A 12,574-nucleotide genomic window follows, 5' to 3' on the forward strand; every position below is an offset into this window, starting at 1 on the left:
ATATAAATACACTTATTTGTTATTGATGAGATGTTTTGTAAGTTCTTAAAAGCTTGTCCTAGATATGAAAAGAATAGTTAGGTCATCTCATCTTCTTCCTCATCTGTAAGTCTCAGGGGGAGCCTCCTCAGTTGGGTATCAGTAGTCAATAAGCATCTTCACCTTCCCAGCTTCCCATCTGGGACTTAGTCCATCCAATGTCCAATCTGCCCAGCAAAACAGATGGGAACAGAATAATTCTCTTTAGTCTTGTGTATCATTTTACCAAATAGCACTTGCCTTCGTCGGCCCAGGCAATGTTACAGTTAATTCAGTGGTTATTTTAAAAGGCCATTCATTTCACTATGTCCTCACTTCAGTAATGATTTTCATTCACACAGCACTCTTCTTGCCTCAGAGAAACATTAAATTCAAGTCAGAGCATCCTTTCTGCTTGCTCATTAGTAAACAGTGCTCTGCCTAGTTAGCATTTTAAAATAAAATTTTCAAAACCTGAGAGTAGGGGGGCTATAGGCTTGGAGAAGGACACTTTTTAAAATGAATGTGAGACCCACCTATTTTAACACAAAGTTGTCGCAGTCCAGGACCTAGTCCTGTTCCACACAAACAGAAGTGACATTTTTAAAAATTTGTTGTGATTTCATATGGCACCATCTGAATAAGCATATTTTTTGAGCCTTTTGACTGTATTCAAAGACCAAAGTCATGTTCATTTCTTGGGAGCAGTCATCCTATGGGAGGCTGCTCATGTCAGACAGAAGCCTGAGCTTCCTGGTGGCTGAAGGTTGGAAAGCATCTCTGGATGCCTGGGACTTTAAAGCCAGGCCACTCCCATACACTCATTTCAGGAAACCATAAAAAGACCCAGTCCTTCACACACCTGAAATTTCACTGCCGTAGCTCAATACCTTTGGGTTTAGAACCAGATAAAATAGTGAAACCTTACATCAATGTATGCTATTTGCATAAAGGATGTTCTCTGTGCTTGAGGACCGGCTTTGATGTCAAATTAAGCAAAGATGGATCTTCACTATACTATAGAGAGGTCACAATAGAAGCAAATGAGAAAGAAAAGTTGGTGGTAGGAGGAGCTGGGACCCCAAAGTCAGCCTTTACTGTCTTAAATTACTTGAGCACATCCCCTTCAGTAATAATATGATCTAGTGCCCAGCAACTCACATTAGAATTCACCAGAAATAGAACATGAGTGTCAGTCATTATACTGGTGACTAGACGCTTCCGAGGATTGTAGAAGTGAGAAGCCAGTGGTGGCTGTCACCCTGTTGTTTGGTGCTTGAGGCCAAGTCATTTGAAGGACAGGATACCTCTACTAAACTCACATTTGTACTTCCAAGGTTGTTCTGTTGAAAGGGCTGGATAGTCTTTATTTTAAAAAATGCTAAATTATTCTGATGGAGAGGGGGGATAAAAACAAGCCAAGTCATTAATCTTAAAATTGTCAGCTGAATTATTTCCAATGAGCCCTGATGTCTGGTGTCCTGGGAGTCAGAAAGGGCACTTGGATTAAGCTTAATCAATAGGTACATATGGCAAGAGATGCACCCTGGTAATTTATTATCTAACAACTAAAATGACTCAGTGGTGTCACCCTGCATAGAATGGTGCAGGAGGAATCTCATCCAGAAGTAGCGTGTCCCACTAAGGACCAGCCCTTTACAACCCTACCTTGAGATAGGCTTTCTAAAAATGGTGTTTTCAGGAACATGCTCTCTTAAGAGGATTAAATCGCTGCTATTTTGATGAGCTTGTGGTTAGAACTAAACAATTAACAGAGGGTTATTGGGTTTCTGTTAGAAATGATTTTGTTGTTTGTTGTTCCCAACGCAGTCTCTCTTCAGCCCTTGGGGGACTGAACAAGACACACTTCCTCGGTGGGTGTGGAACATCTGAGGAAGGGACCTTTACACAGTGGGGAGGAAGGAAGACCCACAGAGAAAAGGATTCTTCATGGTGTTTTGTTATATGGGTTGTGTCTCACGTGATTGTTGTCGCTCACAGTTTTAAGATGCCTTGGAATTCCTGCACGAGTCATTACCAATTACTTCTCAGCCCATGACAATGATGCCAATTTGCAAATGGACATCTTCCTGGAAGAAGATGGGACTGTGAGCTCCAAACTCACCAAGGATTCAGTGTGGTGAGTTTGACTTGCAATGGCATGGGCTGGTGTTAGGTAGGAGGGCCATTCCACGTGGGCTACAAAGCAGATACTGCCAAGTGTTTTTCTTTTCCATTTTAAGGATATTTCAGTTTCACAGGTATAAATGTCTTATTGTCACAGAATTTCATCTTAAGTGGTGGCAACTATTATTGAGCAGATAATTCGGCCCTAGTGATGAAAGTCAATCATCTCTCTGTACGAGAACAGTCGTTAAAGCCATGAGCACAGCTAATGTACATGCCTGGGTTGGCTCCTCTATAGCACATGACGAATACTATGGGTGATGTGGACTGCAGCCAACATTCACATCTTCCCACAGTTTCCTATGAACCAATTTATGTGCCTGTACAATCTTACATGTCCTAATGGTTTTAATCAGGTGAATGACACAAGATCGCTCATTTGCAGATGTGGAAGCTGAGGCCCAAACACATTTGTATCCTGGTCACGTATCTTGTAAAGTGGCAATAGACTTCTCCAATTCTTCACCCCACATATTTTTACTTCTGAAATATAGAATGACTCTTTGAATATATGGCTGAACTTGGCCTTGGCTATAGGCCCAGCTTTCATTTAGAAATCAAGGTGAGGAAAAGGGTAAGATTCCTTCCAAACACCAATGCATCTTTTACCCTGCAGTGCAGTACCGGAAGCTGGCCATCCAATGGGGAGTGTAAGCACTCAAAGAATGTTGTTGTTTGTAGCGATCCCATCAGTCCAATGTGGCACACTTACCTGAGGAGAAACTCCTCTGAGTCCAAATGAAAGGATGTTTAGGAAACTCTATGTTGAGTGAAATTGGGACATAATTTGAGCAGTCACCAGGCATTGAACTGGGTGAAATGTCCCAGCCAAAATTGTGTCCTGTGTAATCGTTTTTCACAAGTCATAAAGCTAAAGCGCTGTCAGTTGTAAAAGCACCCAAATGGGGATAGTGGGAAGTTACAAGTGCATTGTTAAGAGAAATTAAAAGTGAGAAGTGCCTGAAAAACCTGTATCATGGGCATGGATTGGCTTTGGGAGCAGCATTCACTCACCAGTACCTGTAAGTGGTCACTGGAGAATTCTGAGAAGAGAAATGGCTGAAGTGCCCCCAACTCACAGCAGCAGGTTACTATGAATAAAACATAAAACCTCTTATTTGAAGGAATGAGCTGAGAAAGGGTGCTAGAGGGCCTGGGCTAGACAAAGCCTAGCCCATGGAAACTCAACAGCAATTCTAAGAACCATTTAAACCCGTGAAATTGCAGCTCACAGCCCTGCCTGTCTGGAATGGCCAGAACAGACCAAAATATCAGTCCATAAAGCCCACTGTCAATGGTAATGGCAGAAAGAGAATGATTTTGTTTTCTCTGAGGCATGACAACACACACACACACACACACACACACACACACACACACACACACACACGGTCCCTTTATATAAGCAACTTCAGTCCCCTAGTTTCTTGATGCAAATATCCCTATGATAGGTCCCTATGAGGAACCTGTCATAGAGTATAATGAAATCCTAAATACAGTTGGTATAAAGTCATGGAGTAGACAGATCTTGTTCTTTCTATCCAGTTGTTTTTAAAATCTTGTTCTGAGTTTTGTTCCTTCTCTCAGAGTCTTCCTCTGATACTCTGCTTAACACATAAGACTTTGATCCTGGTCTGGCCAGCAACATCCTGAGTACACACAGTGCTCTGGACTTTTCTGCCCTCTCCTGATGAGACTTGGGGGAGTTGATGTATGGTGGCTAGGCATCTCATTGATACTGGCCTGTGCTACCCCAACCTGAGACATGCTGAGACCCCAAGGACAGGGACAAAAGGTCTCAGTGTTTTGACTCTACTGAAGGCCAGCTGTGTGACCTTGAGCAAGGCAGAGTTTCTCTGTGCCTCTTTCCTCCTCTAAAGTAGAAATGACAGAAATCTCTATTTCACTCAGTACAGAGCCGAGTGTAGCAGGTGCCTAATGAACACTGGCTGCTGGGATCACCTTCTTTATTAGATGCGCAGCTGGAGTCTCAGGGAGGCAATATGTTGCCATCCTCCTGAGTACCTTGAGAAACTCAGAAGAGAGGGGTGCCCAGTGTCCTGAGATGACTGAGACTTTTGTGACTTTGGGGTACTTTTAAAGAAAAGGCACATGTGTCGTGCCTGCACAAACACTGCTATGCTTTATAAACTATGTGTGTTCTAAGAAGCCACACCATGTCAAGGACTCTCTTTGCTTGAGGGATTGGTGAAGGCTCTCCAGGACATATCAAGCAGGATGTGATCATCACAGACACAGACACACACACAGACACACACACAGACACACAGACACACAGACACACAGACACACACACACACACACACACACACACACCAAGCTTTGGGTTAAGCTATTATTTGCTGTTTGGTGTTGAGGAAAATGACGTCACAACTCTGAGTTTCGGGGTCCTCATTATCCTAGCAACTACCATTTCCCAGTAGGGTGACTGTGACAAATAATTAAATGAGACCATGCACACAAAGCACAGGTTGACCATGACTAAGCCCAAAACCCAACTGTTTGAAATAGTACACAAATCCAGAACTTCACATGTACATGTAAAGAATTCCATGTCTTCTCTCATGTGAGACTCACAATCAAACACACTGAAATATGCAGAAGCACCTTCTGAATGTACATGATATGTATGTGACACATAGGTGAAGTTCAAGCCAAGATTTGGATTTTATTTCCAAGATACCTAATTATGCATATGCAAATGCTCTAAAATATGAAAAGATCCAGGGCATCTGGTGCTGGTATAGTGTTCCCAACCTGTACTAATGGCAGGTCTAATGCTGATTAAAGCAATGCTTGCCAGTGGTAGAAAGAAAAATTTATCTGGGGATTGGAGTAAGAGACCAATACTAAGCAGAGGCTCAAGCATGAGTAGAAATGATTGCTGGACATTGGCTGACTACCCAGAGGTCACTCTTGCCCTAGTTGTCTAATGCAGTTCTGAGAAGCAATCGCTTCCACTCAGCCCCATGGACATACCTTCCTCAGTAGGCTCCACTGTTCCCACCAAAGGATCCTACCCCACCTAACTCCTCACACTTCAGTCCCATTGTTCAAGGTCTGTGCTAAGCTGATTTGTCCATTTAGGTATCGATGACCCAGGACATCTCGCCTTTCAGCATTCAGCCAGGTTTATGACTGTCCAAACAGGAGGCAGACCAGCAGGGCCTTCCAGAGGGCTGGCTTAGTCATGTGCAAGGGCCCGTGACATGGAGCACTAAGGGCAGGTAGCTTAGCTTCTGTGTCCTGTTTGCAGTCTTAGGTCCCTTGTGTTCGATATTCACCCTCGGGGGTGTCTGAAGGGTGTGTAGCATCTAGCATATCTGTGAGTCATTGCAGGCAGCTTGCTGAAATGGCTGACCTAGCATTGCACTGCTGGATTATGGGACTATGAGGGCCTCTCTAAGAGGGAGAGTCAGTTCGTGCTCGGAGGACGTGACAGTTTCATTGTGCCTTACAAGAGCGTTTGGCCACTTCATTATTTGCAGGTCACATTGGAGTAGGAAACAATTTTAAAAGACAGAGATGGTGGCACTTATAGGGTCATGAAAGGCACTTCATGGAAGGGCTTCCCTCCCGCTTGGTGCAAGTGTTGCCTTGTGTCCCTTGGCTGGAATGAATGGAGTCTAGTTCAAGGAGCCTTCTTGGAAAACTATACCATTCTTCAGAATGCAGCCCCCATCAGGGAAGCACTCTCTAGTTTCTTTTCTTCTCTTTCTTTCTTTCTTTCTTTCTTTCTTTCTTTCTTTCTTTCTTTCTTTCTTTTCTTCTTCTTCTTCTTCTTCTTCTTCTTCTTCTTCTTCTTCTTCTTCTTCTTCTTCTTCTTCTTCTTCTTCTTCTTCTTCTTTTTTTGCATGCATGCATGCATTCAGCTGAAGGCAGGAGCAAAAGTAAACAGTTCCTTTTGGAAAAACAGCAAAATGCTAACCAAACTGAACAAATACCACTTTCTTATGCTACAAAACCATGACTGTACTACACATGACTGTGTCCAAAGCTCATGTGCTGAGGTTATAAGACAAGGTAATCAGGTTGGCTGTTCCCAAGAAGCTCCTAGTGTTCCCCCAGGAGAACACACATGGAGAATACCCAACATAAAATACATGGAGGCTCATAATATGCACTGGGAAGCAGAGACCAGAAGGGGAGTTTCATTCTCAGCCCAAGGAAGCAAGGCTGCTCTCCTGCGAGGTGCTCATAGACTGAAAGTCATTATCCTCCTTCAAGCTTCTGGCTGTGCTGTTCAAAGATGGAAAGTCCCAGGAAGTGTCCTTAGTGCACAGATGAAACCTAAGGGTGTATGTCATTAAAGGTTCAAGAGCTGAACTGAAATGGCCCAGACATTAGCTACTTTAGGGACCAGGCAGTCAGGCAGGGATGAACCTGAATACAAGTATCGTGTGTTATTATGACCATGGGTATTGAACCTTCGGTCCATTTTCACTCGTTATGTGGGCTTTGTAGCCCTTCCTGTATGGCAGCAAGAGTCCCTTTCTTTTCATGCTGCATCTCTAAAATAAACAATGCCCTCTAGCTCTGCCTCTGCAAGAGCAGATTGTTCTTGCTGGCTGGGATGAGACTGAATGACATTACCAGTTATCGCCACCTCTCCTTCTTCCCCCATAATGCTGGCCAGTTATACCTTCTGCCTCCTTGAGGAAAATTCAGCCCTTGCTTCCTGATCTGTTTTAGAGGAAGTTGAACATGCTTCTAGAGTGTCACTTAGAGCCAGCAGCTTCACTACCTCCTGAACAGTGGCTCTTCATTGTCCATATCCCATCCATCACTCCTGCTCCAGCCTTCTCAGTGTGCTAGAGGAAGCGCAGCAGCCCCCAGCTTAGCCATGGTTTCAGTTACCACCATTGACATTACAATGGAGTGAAAGCACCTCAGGGTAGTCCAACCACGGTCACATGTGTGCTGCAGAAGCTGAGAACCCAACAGTTGCTGGGCCCATGAAGCAGGATGCTTCAGTGGTCTCAATCTGGCACTGAAGGCCTGGACAATTCCTGGAGAGTCACTGGTTCCAGTCTGTACTGGAAGGCAAAAAAAAAAATATGGAAAAAATATATGTGTATTATATACATACAATGTACTGAGAAGCAGAGAGACCAGAGGGGGAGTTTCATTCTAAGCCCAAGGAAGCAAGGCTGCTCTCTATATCTTACACACACACACACACACACACACACACACACACACTGCAAAGCAGTGTGACTTGATCTGCCTTTAATTACCTGGATAACCTTGGCAAGTTACTCAGCATCTCAAGACCTTTACATTCTCATATGCAAATGTAATACTTCAGTATTAATGAGTTATAGAGTTCTTCCCAGCTTCAAAAATAACTTTATTTTAATAAGTTATCCTATTCTTCCATCCAAACCTTTCCTGTATAGTTCAGCATTTTCTGTCACTTGCTTTGCATGAAGGCTGCAAGCCTGCACGTGGCCAGGCTGTGGCCAGCCTGCTCATGCATAGCGATGTCTGCATGAACTGGCTTCACATAAGTTCCCTGGAGGAAAGAAATAGAGCAGGGGGATTTCAAGAATGGATTGCAACTGTTAGCCAGCTCCAGTGCATCTAAAACAAATTTAAAAAGGAAAGGAAAATAAAGCTTTCTTCAATACTTTCTAGAGAGAGTGTGGTTGCTATTGCCTCTACTTTTGACCTCAAATTGCAAATCTTCCTGTGCACTGAAAGTGTTCATCACAAAGCGCTGGCAAAGCACAGGGTTCTGATCTCTCATCTGAAGGCTCACCCTTCTACAGTTCTAATGCCCACTGCCCCCGGTTGATGTTCTATATACCACAAGCACATTTTTTAAAATTGCCTGTACTGCCTTTACGTTAGCTTAGATGTGCTGCATATTCCTATGAGTTGGATTCATATACTGCTGAATCATCTTCAGTTTCAATCACTGTGGAAAATAGAGTGATCCGAAAATAAATTCCAAATAAAATCGTATAGAAGAAGAATCCCGAATATAGACTGAACTGCTTAAAGATGTTGGAGGGCTTGTAAAATTATCTCACCATGCATGCAAGTTACTAATTCTGACACTGTATCCAAGATGTTTGTTTTCAAACATTATCTTCTTACCCATATTTTTGGCCAACTGACTCTTAACGACTATCAGCGGAAGCTAGCCCATGAGCTCCACCATTTGCAGACTGGGAATTTATGCTGAACATGTACCAGCATGTTCAACAAAGGACTCACAGTTACTTACAAATTTAGCTCCAAAGAATAAAACACTGTGGGCCACTTTCTGGACATCATCCCTTGCTCTAAGTGATGGCTTGTTTAACCTGCTCCATCTTTTAACAGCCTTCCCGAGGTTCCTATTGTTGTCCTCATCTAAGATGAGGAAACAGATGCAGAAGTTAACCAAGATACCACTCAGTAGGTGTCAGATTAAATTACAACCCCATGGACCTACAGTAAGAGTACCTTCTTTTTATAGGCAGGGTATCATTATTGGAGGAGAACTCCAATAATCTACTCCTTTGAAGTACACAAATCAGTATTTTTACTCTCTTCAGCATTGGGTAACCTTCATTACCTGGCACATTTTCTTCAATCTTAAAAGGAACTTTCTCATTTCTCCAGCCCCTGACGGCTGCTAGCTTTCTCTGTTCCGTTGCAGTGGCTGATATGTACATTTCATATGCATGGAATCTTACACTGTGCAGCCATTTCTGTCTGGTTCCTTTCACAGAGCATGCTTCGCATAGCTCATCCATGTTGGAGCATGTGCTAAGGACTCCTTTTACCAGTGAATGGCAGTTCCCTGTGAGGACAAAGCATGTTTTATTTAGTGGTCCACCCACTGTCCATTGGAACTGCTTCTGCCTGCTATGAACAATCCACTCTGATCAGCCATGTAACAGTCTTTGTGAGAGCTTATGTTTCTGGTTTTCTTAGACTATACATAGTTAGGGTAGCTTGGTCATATGGTGACTTTACATTTAACTGTTGGAGAATATGCCAAACTTATTTCCAAATCAGCTTCACCATTCTATATTCCTACCAGTGGAACATGAGGGCGCCAACTTCTCCACATTCTTCCTTGCCAAGGTAATAATTTTCTTGGGCTCTATTTCATTTTAAAATTGTTACAGACTTCCTAGTGAACATGGGTAGTATGGTAGATTAAATGTCCATTCCTCTGTGGACTGATAATACTGAATGACTTATTTCTTTTACTATTTGTGGGGTTTTGTGTTGTTGTTGTTGTTTTTTAATAGCTTTTCAAACTCCTGTCCAATTTTAAATTGGGCTGTCAGTCACCACACTGTAGCTGTTAGTTACATGTTCTGGATGCAAATAAACATTTCTCTCTAATCTCTGGGCTTTATTTTTTGCATCATTAATGGTCTGTTTTAAAGCAAAAAAAAATGATCTATTTTTATCAAAACCATTTTACAGTTTTCTCTTTAGTTGCTTATACTTTCATTACCACATGTAAAAAATCATGTAGTCAAGTCAAGGTCACAAACACTTGCTCCTCTGTTTTCCTTTTTTTTTAATTTATTTTTTATTGAATATTTAATTTACATTTCAGATGCAATCCCCTTTCCCCATTTCCTGTCCCTAGAGAACCCCTATTCCATCCCCTCTTCTCCTTTTTGCTTTTATACATTTTTTTAAAATGTCAATCAAAGATGTTATAGGTTTGGTAATGCTCAATAACAAGATGTCCATACAATCAGAAGTGTAACCCAATACCCAACCTAGATATATCAACTGTCTTTGACTGGTGGAGACACTCGAACATCTGCCTCCATGTTCCTCACCTCTCTCTCTCTCTCTCTCTCTCTCAACCTAGCTCCTCTTCTCCTTACTCCTCTTCTTCCTCTCCTTACTTCTCCCACCTTAGCTCTTCCTACATATCACCCTTCCTGTTAAAATAAAACTTTTCTCTCAAAATACAATTAGAGCATAACTATACCAATTTGTGTCAGTAAGGTACAAGATAGGCATAATACCCAGTCCATCATTTTGTTGACTTAACCAAAACCACTGTCATCTCTCCTAACTAAGAGACTTAGTTCTGAACCTGGCTTTTTTCTTGGCCTTAGAATGAATGTCAGCAGAAAACCATCCTCTCAAATCTTTTCTCTCAAAGTAAATAGCCGGGATTGGCTATGAGACTATAAGTCTTCAACCCCATCAGAAATCCAGAATGACTGAGTTAACTGAAATTATGGGAAACACAAAGTATAGCTTCTAAAATTTAGCTAATTTATAGAGACTGCTGAACACCTGGACAGTCCCTATACTACAGAATGTTGGAGCATCTGATCTTCTGCCTTCTGGCCCAGGATCATCTGACAGACTTAGTGATGCAGAATTCTTAAGGACTGATTACTCTGTCTTGGCAGATATAATCAGTCGACTATTCCACAAGTGTGTCCTTTTCTGGACAGTAATTTGTCTGTAAATGAAAAGAGGCAATTCTTGCCTAGTGGCTGTCTCACCACCACGGGAGTAACTCCAAAGATGCTCAGTTTCTTCTTAGAATCCAAGACAGAAAGCTGTCAGGAACAGACAGGTCTCTAATTAAAATGAACATTAATACAGAAATGTTTGTAACGTTAATTCAGTGGACTTCTGAAGTTTTGAAAACCAACTATTCATGTAAGGCAATCTAGACTGTTGTCTGTTAACTCCTCTCAGCTATTTCTAAAGAAAATATAGAAAACACCCTAACAATAAATTCAGAGCCATGAATTTGCTATAGGCCCTTAACTCACAGGCTAACCATCTCAAATCAGTTAGAAAAGTTAAAGAAGGACTGGGTCTAAGCCTTGTATTCCTAAATGTGTTATATAGGCACAATGCCTATGAGAGTAACAATATTAATCTCACTTTTATGTCAATAAGAAGCTCGTACCAATGAAAACCTTAAATTTGAAATCAAAGTAAATTTGTACCATTTAAGAAATTATAACTTCATCTTAATAACAATTATACATATTTCTACCAATAGGTTATGGCTATGCAATAAATCCTAGCTAATCCTCCCTGTTCCACCACAACCACTACTTTTCCCTAGAAAGACAGCCCAATATTAACCACCTTAGTTTCCAAGACCAGGGAATAGGGGCGCCAACTCTTCATTAACTTCTTCAAGGTGATTATGGGCATTGAGATATTAGAAGAGGGGTTGGGGGAAGAATAAATTGATAAGCCTCTGACGCTGTGTCTTCACTGCATCCAGCTGAAATTTTAGGACATCAGAAGTTTGAGCAAGTCTGCTCAGCTTTCTTGATGAGTAGATACACCAAGGCTGTGTATTCTGCAATATACAATTCTCAAAACAAATTTTAGTATCAAGATAATTTTTGTTTGAATTTTGGAATCTAGTCTTCTGGTGGCCTGCCTTTGTCATGTCTAATCCATATAATTCTGGGAGTTTCTATGAGGGTGTGCTCCCACCAATCTCCCATTCCCGCCTCCCTGCTCTTGAAATTCCCCAACACTAGGGAATTAAAACTTTCAGGCATCAAGGCCTTCCACTTCCCCTGATGCCTAACCCCTTACCCCATCTCTCCTCCTCCAATTACTATGAGGGTGTGCTCCCACCATCCTTTCATTTCTGCCTCCCTGCTCTCGAAATTCCCCAACACTAGGCAATCCAAACTTTCAAGCACCAAGGCCCTCTCCACTTCCACTGATTCCTGACAAGGCCACCCTCAACTACCTATACAGGTGGAGCCATGAGTCCCTCCCTTTGTGTTCTAGGTCTGGAGATTTTAGAATGGCTACTCCAGCTTGTTTCATAGGACCATTTGCTTGAAAATTTGTTTTCCAGCCTTTTACTCTAAGGTAGAGTCTGTCTTTGTCTCTGAAGTGTGTTTCCTGTATGCAGCAAAATGCTGGATCCTGTTTACATATCCAGTCTGTTAGCCTATGTCTTTTAATTGGGAAGTGAGTCCTTTGATGTTATGAGATATTAAAAAACAGTGATTGTTGCTTCCTGATATTTTTGTTATTAGAAGTGGAATTATCTTTGTGTGGTTATCTTCTTTTGGATATCTTGGAAGAGGACTACTTTCTTGCTCTTTCTGGGGTATAATTTCCCTCCTTGTATTGGAGCTTTCCCGCTATTATCTTTTGTAATGCTGGGTTTGTAGAAAGACATTGTGTAAATTTGGTTTTGTCGTGGAATATCTTGGTTTCTCCATCTTTGGAAATTAAGAGTTTTGTTGGGTATAGTAGCCTGGGCTGGCATTATGTTCTCTTAGGGTCCATATGACATCTTTTCAGCATCTTCTAGCTTTTATAGTATCTGGTGAGAAGTCTGGTGTAATTTTGATAGGTATGCCTTTATATGTTACTT

General features: G+C 41.9%; 1 protein-coding gene across 2 annotated transcripts in view; it reads left to right on the top strand.

The window, feature by feature from the left end:
- The window catches only part of F13a1 (coagulation factor XIII A chain), a 172,978-nt gene that overhangs the window by 94,481 nt on the left and 65,923 nt on the right, over positions 1 to 12,574 (top strand). For both annotated transcript variants that reach the window (XM_076939184.1, XM_034511156.2), the window contains exon 8: positions 2,020 to 2,158. In XM_076939184.1, coding sequence (XP_076795299.1) covers positions 2,020 to 2,158 — 139 coding nt within the window. The remainder of the gene's footprint in view (positions 1 to 2,019; positions 2,159 to 12,574) is intronic.

The sequence above is a fragment of the Arvicanthis niloticus genome, chromosome 8 (assembly GCF_011762505.2).
Source record: "Arvicanthis niloticus isolate mArvNil1 chromosome 8, mArvNil1.pat.X, whole genome shotgun sequence".
NCBI lineage: Eukaryota > Metazoa > Chordata > Mammalia > Rodentia > Muridae > Arvicanthis > Arvicanthis niloticus.